Raw genomic sequence first — 17,119 nt, forward strand, 5'->3', positions numbered from 1 at the left:
CCCCCAAAAAAATAGGTAAACACCCAATATAAAATTATTAAACCATCATCATTGAGTATATATATTTCAAATATAATAATGAAATTAATTATCTCTTATTTCTGGGCAATAAAAGTTAAGTGAAAATTTAAGGTCCTGCTCCTCTGACATTGCTAAAATGAAAATTATCTCGTTATCACGGGAAAACGGGTGGAATAAAATGTATGTATGTATGACTCTTTAGGGCTTCCGTAGTTTTGGGCAGTAAAAGTTAAATAAAAGTGTATGGTGGCTTTTAATCTCGCATCAAATAGTGAACTGCACTGCATACTGTATGCAGACTTGCATCACCAGCAGTAAATATTGTGCTAGTACTAGTATTGAACTACAAGATGCAAAACTACGGAAGCCCTAAAGGGTCATACATACATACATTTTATTCCACCCGTTTTCCCGTGATAATGAGATCATTTTCCTCCGTTTTCCTGTGATAACGAGATAATTAATTTGAAATCTCGAGAAAACAAAACGATAGTATTAAACATTGCAGGAAACATCATTTATTGTAGCGATGTCAGAGGAGCAGGAGACACCTTTAGTGTATTTTGTATTTGTTCTTGTTTTGTCTCAAAACTCAAAACATTTCAAACAATTACTGAGTTTGAAATACAGATGGTCAGTTTTAATTTTCAGGGTATTTATGACGACATCAGGCTCAGTTAGATTGCGCCTCCGATAAAGCTGAAGCCTTGTCTTCACTGTCTAATTTAATGTCTAATGATCCAAAACTTATGGAAGGATGTTTGTCAGACATGTTTAATATCAAAGTCCTCTTAAATGACAAACTCTGTGTGCTTGGAATATATCCAAAAGACTTTATACAGACGTTGAGACCCACTAAACTTCTGGACTCTGGACTTCTTCAAGACAGGAAGGTTGTTGCACTACGTTAGAAGAATATGGATGTATCATTATTGAGGCTGTGGATGAGGAAGTTTTGAATTGAATTAGTCTAGAAAGACTAAATTACATTCCTATGGGCAAGATAAAATATTTTGTCAACATCTGGGAACCAAACATGAATATCATTAAAGATAGAAATGTAGGATTTCATTTGATATATATATTAATGTTTCATTTTATTTGTGTTGGTGTAAGTTGAGTCGGTGTGTGTGTGTGTGTAATATATGTATTTTTAGTCTCTGTTGTATTGTTACTGTATGTTTTCTTGATGAGATGTTATAACGATTATAATCAAGTAATTGTAGTGGAGTACAATATTTGTACTGAAGTATAAAGTAACAGAAAAAAGAAATACAAGTACCTCAAAGTTCACTTAATTGCAGTATTTTTTAGTAAATATTCATATATCAAGGATAAACTAATTCAGATGTGGTTATGAGCCCTTAGTACCTCACTACACATCAGTGCACAGTGGAATTTTTCATCAGCCGCTTGCAATTTTTTCTGTAGTAGGGAGAAAGAAAAGCTGCACGCTCTGAGGTTAATGTGCCCTTTGCTGCTTTTCTCTTTCAAAGAAAGGCAGAAAGAAGTTGAGTCAGTATCCAAAAAGTATAAAGAATATAATAAAGTAACATCTAAAAAGTGATTTCTAAATTAAGATAACACTCAAAACCGGGAGGTGAGCGTCACACGGCCAGCTCTACTTTTCGTGTTATCTGTCACATGAATCCAGTTTGGTTACATAGTGCCACAGACTTTGGAACAAGCGTTCATATGGAAGATGTTTCATGTTTCACCATGGAAAAGTGGTGATAAGAGATAAACCTTTGTTTTCTAAATCATTCCTTTAAAGTTCAATTATGTTGAATTTAAGCTGCTTGTGAACCCCTTTAACAGCATTCAGGAACTCATGGGTTAATCTTCCATCACGCAGAAGAAGAGTGACTCCACAGATTTAGCATTGCAGTCTTATAACATCGTCAGACTCAGATAGTTCAAAAACTGATGCAGCAGAACTAAAGATATCAAAACCTGACGCCTACATCACCCACAATGCTGCTTAACCTCTGACAGTTTAATCACAGATTCAAGTGTGTTATGGTAGTCGCAGCAAATGAAGCATCGAGTTGATAGCCTCAGAGAGAGATGAGGACTACAGAGGTCGGTAAGTACATTTCCATACCGCCAGAACTTGTAGTCTTCAGCCCCAGCCGATGCGGACACGTGACCTCACACATCACAGGCAATTTATCAAACAAGATCAACAAGTCTGGGTAGTTACTCTTTAAACAACATCTGATTTTTATTATAATATTAATATATCATAGTACCTAAAAAGTTATTTCTAGGACTCCTTGCTGCTTGTATTTCATGAACTGGATGTAAGATCAGGATGAATTGTTTTTTATTCTTTACAACAAAGAATGCCATAACTCTGCATAATCACTGATGAAAGACGACAGGTGAGTAAACTGTGAAATTCACTCACTGGTAAACTAACATTGAAATAAATGAATGTTTTCAAACCTCTAAAAACCTTTCCTTTTCTATTTTAGATCCCATAATTATGTCCAATATAGATTCACATTAGGCTGCAAAACTCACACACGGAGAAGGAGCAGGTGTGTTTACTCACCATGCTCCCTGGATAATAGTGACTCATCATTTACACCAATCTCTAACACTTTCTCTTTGCTAAAGGGAACAATTTGTTCCTCGAAAGATCTGTCTGATCTATCTAGAAAATACTTGCATGTTACAACAGCTTTAATAGAGCCCAAACATTTATTTTTCATGCCACTCTTCGTGCTCTGAACTTCTCTACAAATGTCAGCAGCCTCTATGCCCAACATGGACCCCGTCTCTGTTGGCCCCTTAGCCATGATGAGTGATGTGGCGTCCCCTGGTGGGAGAGCGTAAAGGCCTCGGTGTTGGCAGCTGATAGCCAGCAGCTGTGACCAGACAGCTATGTTTACACATTCATAGCTTTGCCATTAGTGAGCATAAATTCAGTATTATATATATATATACATATATAAATATGTATGTCTTTACTTTACTACTAATATCTACTACTGTTAATCTCATGGTGGATTCAGCAAATGTCTCCGCACAACTGAAACAGCTCAAGATCGCTTCTTGTGGAAATATTTATTTTAAAATTCAAGTTCAATATCTTCACATGTCAGTTTTCTAAAATGCACACATGACGATTCATTCAACCAGTTTCTTCTCTATGACCTGTACACAAAGTTTAAGACAGCCTCCGAATTGCGGTTTCTATCTCTTCATGACAAAAATAAACAGTTAAACAGTCAGTCAGTAATGAAGCCTGTCAAATCTAACTGAGAGCAAGAAAATGAAACGTTTGGCACTGAAATGTTTCCCAGGGTCGCTGGGATTTTTGGCAACTGTAGACTTATTCACTACCAAATATTTCCATCAAACAAAAAGGTAAAGTAATGTTGTGGCAAAGATCCACATACATAAAATGTGTAACTTTCAGATATTAACAACCCAGACAGTCTTTCACTTGCACTTATATCAACTTGGCAGCATGCATGGTATTTATAAAAAAACACCACATAGCTCAAAAATAGAAATTGCACATTCGTCAGTAGGAGGTCCATCTGTGAGCTGTCAGATCTGTCCTTGTATGTCTGTGTGTGTGTTTGTGCGAGCGTGTTTGGTAATGAGGACGAGCACTGTCATGCAGTTATCTGCCCTTTCCCTTCATCCTAGGTAGGTAAATGCCTTTTCAGGACGTCCTTGGCGTTGCCAGGCAATGTCTCTGGAAAATTAACATCAAACTCCACCACCAGATCCCCTCTCTGCTCTGGGTTTTTGGGGAAGGGGAGACCTTGTCCGGCGACAGTCTTTCTCATGCCAGGTTTGATGACATCGGTGATCTTCATGTTGCACGTCTTCCCATCTATCGTCGACACGGTAACTGAGCATCCGCACAACGACTGAAAAGACAGAAATATGGAGTGAGAATCAGGAGCAACAGCAACCCACTCATGATCTACTGTAGGCGAACATAACACATGAATCCGTTCGCCGGCTGAGATTACATTTATACATGTGTAATCTTGTTGGGTAATATGGTTGAAATGAATATCATAATATTAGTAAAGATGTGTTCAATCAGTATATCGCATGATATAGCAAATGTATGCAAACATTTCAGCTGACAGTTGATATAGGATTGCCCAGTTTAACACATTGAGCAGATGGATAGTCTGACCAATGCTTGAAGCCAAAACTTACATCTATATTTGTTCACAACAAATCTGATTATAATGTATCAGTCGATATAACATTTTTAATAAGAATCCCTGTTTTTACAGGAGCTAGACACTTGACACTACTACTGAAAAATAAAATTTAAATGTTCTCTGGTAAACAAACTATATAGTGGTGACAGTTTGCAGGTTGCTCTAATGATTGCAATTCCTCAACCTTCTAAATATCTACAGTTCTTCAGCTGTAACTACCATCAACGCTTGTGCTACCTGGTGGACAGTTAACCTTGAATTCAGCTGACTGTGTCCAGGATTTAGTGGCATCTCGCAGTGAGGCTGCAACCAACTGAATACCTTGCCTCAACCTGCCCATCGAAGTGTGAAGGTGAAACTGCGTTGGCAGTGAAACTGACAAAAAATGCTCATGGCTTTTCATTGCATACTGGACTGGGTGTGTTTACATGAGATTTCTGATTGGAATTTACCAATTCCATCACTGCTTGTGTTATTTTTTATCTACAGACGTACAGAGATGCACCATAGATATTTGAACAATGAGCAAATAGCTTTCAACCACTGTGTACCACATCGACAGTCTTCATTACTGGATGGAAGTTTGCTCAGCTGTCGTGGAGATGGCTCAGCTGTCATCAGGTGATAACAGGTGGGCGTAATCTCTCTATTCAAAGATTGAACATTTTCCTGAAGACAGCAAGACGTAGTGGAAAGATCTAGTCATCAAGTGACGCTTGAGTTGAGATTATTTGATCAAGCTACTGTTAAAAGTGATTAAAAGTTGAGAGATCTACTGTAATTGTGAGAGTCAGAGGAGCCATATAAGTACATCTTTTCACTGTGTGCGTGGGCGGGCGTCGCCTCTCTGCCCTCCCTGTCATACAGCTCCTATTTCTCAATGTTGATGATCTACATTACATAAGTGCCACAGCCAGAGTGTGTGTGTGTGTGTAGTTCAGTACTATGCTCAGTCTGTCTATACCTTCCAGGGAAAGCAGTTGTTGAGGCAGATTTCCTACAGCTTATTGACTGTAACCTGCTTTTTGAGCATCAGAGTTTTAAAGCAGCACTTTAAACCAAATGAGAGCTTGTTCTGACTCTCCCCTGTGTGTGTGACTAAATCCTCTATCAGACTCTATTAATACTGCTACACTCAGTCAGTGGGTGGGTGTCAAAATAGAAAATGCCTCACCTGTCGTAAGCTCACGCGCACAGGATAGACAATGTTTGAGCCTTCCCGCCTAAAGTGAGGATGTGGCTTGTCCTTGATGACGAAAACAATGTCAGCAGGAATGGTATTGTGTGACTCGTCTCCCTCCCGCGGGAACGTGATCTTGGTTCCCTCTTTCCAGCCCCGCTTGATCTCGATAGTGAGGATCTTATCCTCAGTGCGCATGGTCCTGCCATCTGGATTTAGCCTTTTGCGAGAGATTTTCATCCTCTTGGTGCAGCCGTGGAAGACCTCCTCCAGGGAAACCCTCAGTTCGTGGATGATGGCTGGGTCCTGCTTCCGACGCTGCTGTCCTCCGGGGCCGACATGGCCGTCCCGGGGGAATCCGTTTAGATTGAAGCTGGTGAAGGAGCCAAAGGGATCATTTCCGTCCACTTCCATGTCCTCGTCATCTCGGCCGTTGGCTTTACGACCAAAGAACATATCAAAAGGGTTTGAACCCCCAAAGAAAGTGGCAAATGTGGCATGAGGGTCCCCATGGAAGGTGTAGGTGAAGGTGCTGCCCTGTCCATCACCAGAAGGTCCATTTCCTCCCTTGAGACCTGATGGACAACAGAAATGATTGATCAGTCAGCCTAACATTGACCTTTCATCTACCATCCAAACCATGGATCAAGTGCAGGGTAAGAAGAGACCAATATTTTGATAATTGATTCATTGTCAACAAAAAAATATGAATATTAGATGGTCACAGGTTCTCAAATGTGTGAATTGGTCGCTTTTTCTCACATTCACACCACCACCAAGTACTTGCTCATGGTGGGAGTTGTCGGGTCTCGGTGTAGACCTTCTCTATATGGAAAGTTTTGTGAGATAATTTCTGCTATGAATTGGCACTTTACAAATAAAATTATGTTATCTAATGTTTGGATTTTTGAATGTTGGTCAGACAAAACAAGACATCTGAAGATGCCACTTTGAGCTCTATGGACTTGATGATGATTGAGTACTAACAAACAATTCATCAATCCTAGGGTCTTTATTTGTCAATGTCATTAAAAAAGTCAGTGTTCTGTCTTATTTCAGTCACAACAGCCCATTGTCTCAGCATCATAGCAAACCCTTATCAATAAAATGAAGTTTAATATACAGATTTTAATTCAGCAAAAAGAGAGCACTAGTATCGAAACTGGTATATTGATCAATACCCTGACTTAAGGTATTAGAAATGGTTTCAATAAGTACATTAGTACATTAAGTACAAAAGTGGACCAAGTTACTCAGGAACTTGAGTCTTTAATGAACAAATTCTGACACTGTACACACTCCATAGGTAAATCCTCCATTTTTGAGATATTACAGTATATAATCTACTATGGAAATAGTATTTGTCTAATGGGAATGTAACAGAAATGTGCATTTTATCACTAACAAAGCACACATTGATGCTCTGTTTGTTGCATGCCTTTACAGGAGGCGTATTCTTCACATTTCAAGGATACATGTGCATGCCTTACTGGTGAGAAAAAAAAAACTTGATTCAGTTATATAACCATCACTGAAGATGTTCAGCATGTACCCTTTGCTACATAGCATTAAATAAAAAATAAAGAAAATATTTCAATATGTGAACACAGAGATGATGTCCCTCACATCAAACATGCTATTTAAGTACGTCACACTGTACATAAAGCTGTTTCTTTCTATTACAACACCCACATTTCTATGAAGATCTGTGCTGCAGATGATGACAGGCTTTTTATTTCTCTTATAAACGTAAAAGCTAATCCTTATAATAAAAAATGTTCAGAGCAGCAGCCCTATAATCTGATGAACAGCCTGGGCCTGGCTGCTGGTTACAGACTTGAACTAAAGCCAGCTGTGTTTCACATCCATCCCAGCTTTATAACGGGTCTTATAACAGCAGGCTGAAGGGGAGTTAAACTCGGTAAAAAGAAAAATGCAATTAAATGCAATAAAAAAGACACATTACCTTCCTCTCCGTACTGATCATAAACTTCTCTTTTCTTCGGATCACTGAGGACTTCATATGCCTCGGCGATTTCCTTAAATTTCTCCTCGGCGGCTGCAGACTTGTTTTTGTCCGGGTGCCATTTCAGCGCTTGTTTTTTGTAAGCTTTCTTAATATCCTCATCTGTGGCTCCTTTAGAGATGCCCAATGTTTTATAGTAATCTTTACCCATCTTTCTTTCAGGTATCCGCGGCAGGGAATGATCAAATAATAATAAGAAAAAAAAATAGGGAGGAGGAGGAGAGCTGAGATCAGACTGGATCTGGATCTGGGTCTTGGTCGACGGATGGTTGTCACAGCAGTGGATCGGCCTCAGTCTGGACTAATAAACCTCAACAAGCCGCAGACGGATACACAGTGCGGGATGAAAACCATTTAGAGGAGGGTTAGTCAACGCCGTGGACCTTCTGCTATTTATCCGCGACTTGGATGACCCTCTTTAAATAGACACAGCTCCCTCTCCTGCATCCACAGCGCCAACGTCAAGTTTAACCCAAGAAGCAAATCTGGTTCCGGTGTGTGTCAGCTGTTCTGTCAGGATGAGAATAAATAGACAAATAAATAAATAAATAAATAAACCTTCTTAAGCTCATCCTGGTAAGTGGGTAGACTCCAAAATGGTCTCACTGATCCTGAATAATCCTGGGGGGAAAAATATCCACTGGTTTCCTTTTAAACCCCCTAAAACCAAGTGAAAAAAGGTCTCCTTTGAAATTAGTAAATATTACTTTAAGATAGTTAAAAGAAGAAAAAAATCTAGTGGTAGAAATAGATGCATGTTATTAAAAAAAAACATCAAAACGTATTTATTTTAATAATATAAACTCAAACACAAACAGCTCCAACAACACACAAGATGTCCAACTTTGATACCTGTTATGTGATGTAAATAGTAGAATTTACTCAATTACTCAATTGTGCATTAAGGGTTGTTTCTAAACTTTATGGGAGTTTAATAAAAATGTCAGAGTAAAACCACTCGATGTAAAGCTTAAGTGGGAAAATGAATTGGACATCATGATTTCAGAAGAAGAACGATATCATGTGTTTGTAACACTCTCATCTGTTTCTTTATTACACCTAACATGATTCAAATCCTGCATATAGTTGCCCTAAAATATAGCCATTTGGGATTTTAGTTCAGTTTTATTTATATATAATATAGATCGTATAGAGCAGGTCTAGACTGCACTTGGCAACAGTGGCAAGGAAAAACTTCCTTTTAATTTAGATCCCTGTACTAACAACAACACTTTTCCTGGTGTCCTTGTGAATGCAGTACATTACTTGATGAAAACAATGAAGAATTTTCCATGTGAAGTATACCTGGGCTCAGATTGGAGCCCACATAAAAGCTTCACAGAGTTCAAGCTGCAGACACATCTCTGAGAGAAGACTGCATGAATCAGACCTTCATGGTTAAATTGCATCAAAGAAAGCACAACTGAGAGAGACCAACAACAAGAAGAGTAATGTTGAATGAACATTAGAGCAGTGCAAGTCCAAATTTGAGAATTTCTGGTTGTAACTCCTGTCTTTGTGAGACTCAAAGAAATTGAACGGATGCTATCTGCATGTGTGGTTCCCACTGTGAAGAATTCAAGGCAAACTTAACCAGCATAGCTACTGTACTCTTCTGCAGCAACATGCCACCCCACCTAGTTTGTGCTGAGTGAGGCCATCGTTTGTTTTTCAACAGAACAATGACCCAAAACACACCTCCAGGCCTCCATGTAACGGCTGCATCAGATGACCTGGCCTCCACAACCATCCAACCTAAACTCAGTTGAGATGGTTTGGGATGTGTTGGACTGTAGAGTGAAGGAAAGGCAGCCGACCAGTGCTCAGCATATATGGGAACTCCTTCAAGACTGTCGGAAAACCATTCCAGGTGACAACCTCATGACTGACTGAGAGAATGTCAGGTGTAAAAGCCCAAAACATGTACATAGCTTGAGTTGTTTATTTGTTTTGATCGGAAATGTTCTCTGGATCACTATAATTTCCTGTAATTGGCACAGGTGGTTGTGTGGTTACACCTTATTTATGACTGTGGATCTTTGGATTGTATGTCCACTACATCAAGAGTGTGCAAAGCTGTCATCAAAACAAAAGATAGCCATCTAAAATTCTGATTGTGCTGTATTTAATATGTTTATACAGTATTTCTACATGTCCCGGCGGATTGAATGTATATATTTGTGTATACTATATTTGTGTCTAACTATTATATATATTTGGACATATGATATGTATGTTGTTTAACAGAATAAATAAAAAATAAATATGTATGAAAACTTCAGCAGGTGCACAAACAGAGGAAGGGGGTTCAGTGATTGAAGATGGTGCTGATGATGAGCTGTTGTCTTGCAGCCACAGCGCCACCTGCTGCACCACAGAGACAGTGACACCCTTTGAGTTTATCTTACTGCACTGCATTGGCCCTGAGCTCCGCCAATGAGTCAGCTGCAGGTCAATAATCTCTTTACGATTATCACTGCATGGTTTCTCTCTTTTGAAGGATCCAAATCAGATGAAACAGGCTGCATTTTCTTTGCATCTTCATTTTTGAATACAGGGTCTGATCTGTCTGCAGACAGAGCATGGATCAGTTTCGTGGCTTATTTGCTAAAGTGGATCGAAACAATGATGGATTCATATCGGTGGCGGAGCTCCACGATGAAATGAGGAAGCATGGGATCCTCTCAGCAGATGGCAAGGTCCAGGTAATATTCTTAATAACATTTTTAATCATTTTAACAGCATGCACTGCATGTGCCAAGCTCTTATTTCATTCATGCACTGAAGTGCTTGTCATTACAGCGTTTTTTTAAATGTCTCCCTCTTAGAATATCATTGATTCTTATGACAAAAACAAAGATGGCCTGCTGGATTATAAAGAGTTCCTCAGCTACATGATGGACAGAGAGAGGAAATGGAAAATTTACTTTCATGACCTTGATAAGAACAAGTGTGGTGAGTGGTCAGAGCCTTACATCTTGCAAAATGTTACATATATGTATATTTGTCAAGGTAAATGCTATAAAAAAGTACAACAGCCTTATTGAACACATACTATGAACACTGTATAATGATTTTTAATGTGTTTTTAAGCATTACACTTGCTGTTTTGTTTAAACAACACACTGTCATGTAGATTATTAGTAGTCCTACCTGGGCGTATTCTTTGTAAACTACATAAATGTAAATTCTTTGACAATAAAATGTATTTTCAAGGTCAGACAGGAAAAGGCAGGCTTGCTTAACAGTTGTTTATAGTACACAGGAGACAAATATAGCACGTCAAACTGACCTTTGCACTCGTAGGGTGACACTTTCCAGATAGCACAGTTATCATTTTACACATTGCACAGTATAAGTGGAAGAGCAGTGCCAATATCTGTTTGTAATTTTGTGCATTTCTTCTCTGATCAGGAGTGATTGACCAGGAGGACATCATATGTTTGTTTAAGGAGTTAGGAGTGGTCATATCAAAGCCGAATGCAAAAAAAATTATTCAAATGTAAGATTTTTTTTGCCCACTACCTCTTAGATTCATTGTTGCACTTAAAAAACAAACCTAAACAATTATACAACACACAACAGAAATGAACACACACATTAGTGCTTTGGAAACAGGTCACATGTTATGAAGATGTTGGCATATCAGAGATTACTTTGAATTCTATGCAAGTAAGATAACAACAAGCCTTCAAGCCATCAGTTCACCAAGATAAAACCTGTGCATACCTGTATTATAAATGCTTATCCCTGTTCTGTTGCAAATTAGTTACTTATCACTTGCATCCTTCTTTAGTATGCCTTTATGTTAAGTGATACTGTAGACACAGTGTGATGACAAAATACACAGCTGGTCAGCTGGAATGTGATGGAAACAAACCGACAAAGCACTGTTTTGTTGTGGCTGTTTTTTTTTTGGTGGACATCAGGATGGATAAGGACAGTTCGATGACAGTGGACTGGGGTGAATTCCTGCACCATGTCATCCTCAACCCCGTGGACAACATCGGGGAGCTAGTGTCCTCGTGGAAACACAATCTGGTAAGATCGTCTTTTGACGCTCAGCAAAGCAGAGGTGTGCACAAACTATGACACATCCACTTAAGCATGAGTAATAATACGGTGATTAAAGAAGAGGATTGCTCATTTTTTATTTGTCTGTAGGTTTTCGATGTGGGTGAGAGTCGTGCAATGCCCATTGAGTTTCCTGAAGAGGCGTCAGGTTTTGGTGCATGGAGGACGTTTGTTCTTGCAGCAGGACTGGCTGACGCTGTATCTCGAAGTGTGACGGCACCCATCGATCGACTTAAGACCCAACTTCAGGTCAGCTCCACTATCAGTCGCCTCACAACAAAAAGGTTCCTGGTTTTCTGTGTGGAGTTTGCATGTTCTTTCTAGGTACTCCATCTTCCTCCCACAACCCAAAGACATGCACTTAACAGGCTAATTGGTGACTCTAAATTGCCCGTAGGTGTGAATGTGAGTTTGAGGGGTTGTTTGCCTCTATGTGCCCTGTGATGAGCTGCCGACTTGTCGAGGGTGTACCCCGCCTCTCGCCCAACGTCAGCTGGGATAGGCTCCAACCCCACCGTGACCCTGATGAGGATTAATGGTCACAGAAAAGGGATGGATGAATGATCTGATATATTTATGAATGATCCCAAACAAATACCCGAGAACATGTTACTTGCAGCACTTGTTTTGGAACAACAAACAAAAGAAATATAGATATACTGTTATTTCTGTAGTATCAGCCTATGAAAGTGATTCACATGAGTATTTCCGGTGTGCTCTGTAGGTTCATGGATCCAAGGCCTTCTCACAGGGCTTTCAGGAGATGAAGGCAGGTGGTCTGCGCTCGATGTGGCAAGGCAACGCTGTCAACGTGTTAAAAGGAACACCACAGTCCACACTACAGTGTCTCATCTACGCCCAGGTGAGGCAGACTCTCTATAGTGTGAATTATTGATGCAGCAGTTTCGTATTTCTAATTGACAAGCGCGCTCAGGGCTTCTCTACTTTGTCCAGATGAAGGTGTACACCCAGAACCGTACACAGGAGACTCTGACGGTGCAGCAGCGTTTCGGCCTGGGTTGTGTTTCCGGTGCTGTTGCTCATGCTGCCTTCTACCCTTTAGAGGTATCAAAGATCAGTGACAGGTCTGAGTGCTTTAACGTTTCTGATTGTGGTTCACCATAACCACAGAACATTATAAAAATATAGATTATTACTGTTTTATCAGTATGTTATTGTCTGATTACTTTTGGTGCCTGGCTGCAAACAAATGAGAATCCTGTGGGAACATTTTTAACGTAATTCAAGAGGTGAAAATGTGAGATTTACACGTCATTTTGCTCATTTCACATGAAGTCTTGATGAGGAACTGTTAACTTTGTGATAACCTCACCTGTGGCATAAAGCAGTTTCCTGACTGTGCTAAAAAACAACATATTTTCACACCAAATCTGACCTGATGGCACATATTGGAAATGCAGTAATGAGGCCAACACATGCAACATTTGTTTGCTGTAATCACTCAGTAACATTATCTCGTCTAAATTGTAAAATGCCGTATATAATCTCTCTCCTCTTATCTCCCCTACAGGTGCTGAAGGTGAGGTTGAACCTGCAGCAAGCTGGAACCTACCATGGCGTTGTGGCCTGCGCCCGATCTATTTACAGACATGAGTCGTTGTCATCCTTTTACAGAGGATTCAAGCCGAGCATCCTCTGCATGATCCCCTACGCAGGTGTGGAGTGTGCTGTTCATCAGGTGAGACAGAACAACATGCAGAAGATCAAATACATGTTCAATGTGAAAGTTACTATCTTTAACTGTTTGCTTCTTATCGCAGTCAATCATGAACTGGGCAAAGAGTGATCCAGCCTACAACAGTGACTCCAAACTGTTCTTCTTCAGTTTTGTGGCCTTTGCTTCTGGACAAATGACCAGTTATCCGCTGGCAGTGATCCGGACTCAGCAACAAGCACAAGGTAAAACCCCTTTGTGGCACATTTCAGCTTACCTGAAAAAAATCTGCAATCTCTTGTACTCATTTAAGCCATTTGTCTTGTTTTCCAGCTTTCAGCTCAGATTCACGTCCAGCTTCAGGTGTATTACAAGGACTTATAGGGATCTATGAAAGACGTGGGATTAGAGGATATTATAATGGAATGGGAGCCAGCTTTATTAGAGCCATTCCATGTGCTCTGATAAACTACACTTTAACTAGAAAATTTGAAAATATGTTTTCTTCAATGGAGTCTTGAATGTAGCAAAAAGGTTGTTGACCTGTTCTTCTGGGCTTTCATCAGGAACACAAAGAAAACAAAAAGTGAACTCGTACTAACAATAATTGAGCATTTTGGACGGTAGAGAAAGACAGGTGAGAGAGAGAGGGGCTGACACAGAGTGGTGAGGACTCGATATGTGGGGCACTCTTTACCAGGTGAATGTGGGTGCACATTTGTAGCTTTTTATAAAGCTTTAATTAAGTGAGTGGTTTACCACTAACCAAGAGCACGAGAGCACGCCTCACTAGGTGCTGTTGCATGGTTGACTTGAAATTTACAATGTGACCAATTGCAATAAATGCCCACTTGAGAGCGGGCTGTGTAAATGAGGACATGTGTTAAAGTTTGAGCTACAATAAAGTTTTGTTTCATAACAATCTTCTTTTCCATTTATCATTAAAGTATCGGGACTTTTTCTGTTTCTCTGTAATGAGGTGAACAAAATGTGTCTTACATAATATGTGCAAGTATTTGTTTAAACAAATTAAGGCAGTTATTACATTTTAAAGGGTCATCCACTAATCAGTAGATCCCCAACTCCTGCAGTATGCATGTTGAAGTGTCCTTGGGCAAGATACTAAATAGTGGATGTGTATAATTATATCCAATAATATGTCTTGGTTTAGGGATAGAAACTTATTAAACTGCTCTCCATTCTCTGTCCACCACCCTTATGCACAACAGAGGGTGAACATGTGAATGTGTTTCACAGACAGAGTCAGGAGCTCTTTTGGCCTTAATCTATCTATCTATCTATCTATCTATCTATCTATCTATCTATCTATCTATCTATCTATCTATCTATCTATCTATCTATCTATCTATCTATCTATCTGTCTGTCTGTTAAGAAAATCTGATGTTGTGTTGATACCTGCCGAGAAAATCTACAGCAAATTAAAAAAGTTAGCCGTAATTTAATATAATAATAAATAATTTAAAAAAGAAAAATGTCTTACAGCAAATTATAATGAATAATACTAATTATATATATATAACAATTAATAATAATAATTAAAAAATTCTGGCTAACTTATAAAATCTCATATTTTTATAAAGCATTTTTTTTTATATAGTTTTCTATTTCTATCTATCTATCTATCTATCTATCTATCTATCTATCTATCTATCTATCTATCTATCTATCTATCTATCTATCTATCTATCTATCTATCTAAAAAGACTACAAATATGGAACGACGTGACGACAGATGGACTACAATGTGTTCGTGTGTTATCGCGAGATCACGCACAGCCCGCGGGACCCCCCGTCCTCATCCCGTGGATGTAACCGTCCATCTTGTGGCGGCGCAGAGAGAAGAGCAGCAGACATGGCTGACTACAGCAGCGTGGCTCCCCCGTCCTCTAACGCCGGCGGCGGCATGAACGACGCTTTTAAAGACGCTCTACAGCGAGCACGACAGGTAAAGAAAGACCGCTAGTTTATTTTAGAGCCGAATAAAACAGCGCACGGGGTGAAATTAAAGCGAGTTTGGCGACTTTTCTTCGTCGTAATGTCCCAAAGCTAAAGACGACTAGCCGTTAGCTCGTTAACGACACGACAAAAAGCGAAAGCAGATGTGAAAACAGGCGCGATCCCAGGCTGGCTGTGTGGATTTAATCACTTAAACACACCAGCTACCAGCAAACATTAGTCATGTGTGCTTTTTAAAAACGATTAATCGAGTAAAGTGTAAATATTCGTCTTCCTTTGTTGGTCCGGATTTCCGGGGCTAGACGTGTTAGGCCTCACAGCCAGAAACGTGCCTCAGTCCAACAAACCCTGCAAAACATCCAGCACGGTTTAAAAACACATCTGATTTATTGTTTTCTTTTGTTTTAATGTGTTTCAGATCGCAGCAAAAATCGGTGGTGATGGAGTTGCGGCACCTCCAACTAATGAATTTGGCTACGGAGGCCAGAAAAGGCCCCTGGAGGACGCTGGTGGGTATTTTCCCATGCCTAACCTGAATATCGGTCAGTGACTCAAATCGATTCAATGCAAGTCTTAATAGTTTAATGCTTGCCTGTGTGTTTTTTCTTTTCTTTTCAAGTTGTATTTTGCCCTATAAATGTGCTTAACTCGACTAAATTACACCTACAGAAATGTCTCCAATAAGTCTTTTAACACCTTGTACATAAATACTAACCACACGAGTAGTTAATTTTCATGTTAATCCGATTATAGCCTATGCAGATTGTTAGTTGTTGCATGTGTTTTAGAGTGTATGGACTCTTAATATTGTCTTAATCTGTCCTCACAGCTGTCTGACTATGAAAATGTGTTACCAAACATGTTATCCTGTGATTTAGGTGTGGGTAAATGGGGGATTGTTGGTACTGTGAGTGTTTACACACATGTGTGAGGTACATATTTCACTGTATGTATGTGTTTCCAGGTGATTAGGTGCACCTTAAAGACTATCACAGCGATAAATTCTCCATTTAGAGATGAGTTGCTGTAGCCTGGGCACTGTGCCTAGTATTTAGGACTGTCCTGGTTGTTGTTGTTTTTTTCCAACAATGTCTTTATTAATTTTCAGACACATAACACATACATATAACTACTGAGGCTGCAAACTGTGCCCCAAAGCATGTAAAACCGTCTTCAATTCGCGAACAAGACATAAACAACAAAACGGCAACACAAATAATAAATATAAATCACTTACGAAGAAAAGGAACTTAAATACACAAAGTATAATACAAAAATTATGTAAGTAAAGTTAAAAAAGAAATAAACAAATACAAATGGGGGAGAGTACGTACAGAACCAACCATACACTGATCCTATTACACATTACCCATTACACATACATTAGAAATTGGTCAATCTACTCCAGACGGTAATCATTTTCCTAAATGAACTGCAGAGGGTCATCCCCAGGTGTTTCCTACAACAGTACAGTTACACATCAACACAAACCTCAGCCGCCAAAAGGCCGCTGAAGGTGCAAAAACACATCTATTGGGCAGTTATAACCTAAAAACCACCAAACATGGCTCCAGTCAGAGACTTTTTAACTTTAATTTTTACAAAGTGTACCTGACAATATTTCAGCTGTGTGTGTGGCAGCAGTCACACATTTCAGGTAATGTTGTGTGTAGCCGTTAGTAATGTTTTTTTTAGTCGGTATAATGAGAGATACTTATGCTGGTTATTATGTCTGTTGTCACAGACCAACCGGAGACAAAGAAAGTGGCTACAAAAAGCCCAAACATGAAAGACAAAATATTCTATCTAACTTAGCATTTACCTGGGGGACACCATTCCTCCCATCCTGAAAAGGCTGAAAAAACACAGAAGGATACATTAAGGGGGGTGATACTTTGTGATGTTTTCACACTACACTACGGTTGGTAAGCTTAAAAAAACAACAGCCACATATTCACCACCATCA

The 17,119-nt window shown here is 39.4% G+C and overlaps 3 protein-coding genes across 8 annotated transcripts in view; 2 read left to right on the forward strand and 1 right to left on the reverse strand.

Annotated features, from left to right (window-relative positions):
- Positions 1 to 3,078: 3,078 nt before the first annotated feature.
- dnajb4 (DnaJ heat shock protein family (Hsp40) member B4) lies at positions 3,079 to 7,914 on the reverse strand. The gene is made up of 3 exons (XM_010741571.3): positions 7,367 to 7,914; positions 5,395 to 5,975; positions 3,079 to 3,911 (listed from the first exon to the last, which is right to left on the reverse strand). The coding sequence occupies exons 1-3, from the start codon at positions 7,575 to 7,577 to the stop codon at positions 3,681 to 3,683; spliced, it is 1,023 nt and encodes a 340-aa protein (XP_010739873.1). The 5' UTR covers positions 7,578 to 7,914; the 3' UTR covers positions 3,079 to 3,680.
- Positions 7,915 to 9,839: 1,925 nt separating this feature from the next.
- Positions 9,840 to 14,097, forward strand: slc25a24l (solute carrier family 25 member 24, like). Of its 2 annotated transcripts, XM_019253593.2 has the most exons (11): positions 9,840 to 9,877; positions 9,984 to 10,131; positions 10,255 to 10,381; positions 10,841 to 10,928; positions 11,356 to 11,467; positions 11,591 to 11,749; positions 12,225 to 12,362; positions 12,455 to 12,565; positions 13,032 to 13,199; positions 13,282 to 13,420; positions 13,509 to 14,097. In XM_019253593.2, the coding sequence occupies exons 2-11, from the start codon at positions 10,009 to 10,011 to the stop codon at positions 13,694 to 13,696; spliced, it is 1,353 nt and encodes a 450-aa protein (XP_019109138.1). In that variant the 5' UTR covers positions 9,840 to 9,877; positions 9,984 to 10,008; the 3' UTR covers positions 13,697 to 14,097. The 2 variants fall into 2 exon arrangements, with proteins under 2 accessions (XP_019109138.1, XP_010739872.2); XM_010741570.3 differs by having other exon boundaries at positions 9,856 to 10,131.
- Positions 14,098 to 14,987: 890 nt separating this feature from the next.
- The window catches only part of fubp1 (far upstream element (FUSE) binding protein 1), a 10,427-nt gene continuing 8,295 nt past the window's right edge, over positions 14,988 to 17,119 (forward strand). For 3 of the 5 annotated variants that reach the window (XM_027291801.1, XM_027291797.1, XM_027291811.1), the window contains exons 1-2: positions 14,988 to 15,142; positions 15,572 to 15,695. In XM_027291801.1, the coding sequence (XP_027147602.1) occupies positions 15,050 to 15,142; positions 15,572 to 15,695 (217 nt within the window). In that variant the 5' untranslated portion in view covers positions 14,988 to 15,049. The remainder of the gene's footprint in view (positions 15,143 to 15,571; positions 15,696 to 17,119) is intronic. The other 2 variants (XM_027291806.1, XM_027291815.1) reach the window with 1 other exon arrangement.

Source organism: Larimichthys crocea, chromosome II (assembly GCF_000972845.2).
Source record: "Larimichthys crocea isolate SSNF chromosome II, L_crocea_2.0, whole genome shotgun sequence".
NCBI lineage: Eukaryota > Metazoa > Chordata > Actinopteri > Sciaenidae > Larimichthys > Larimichthys crocea.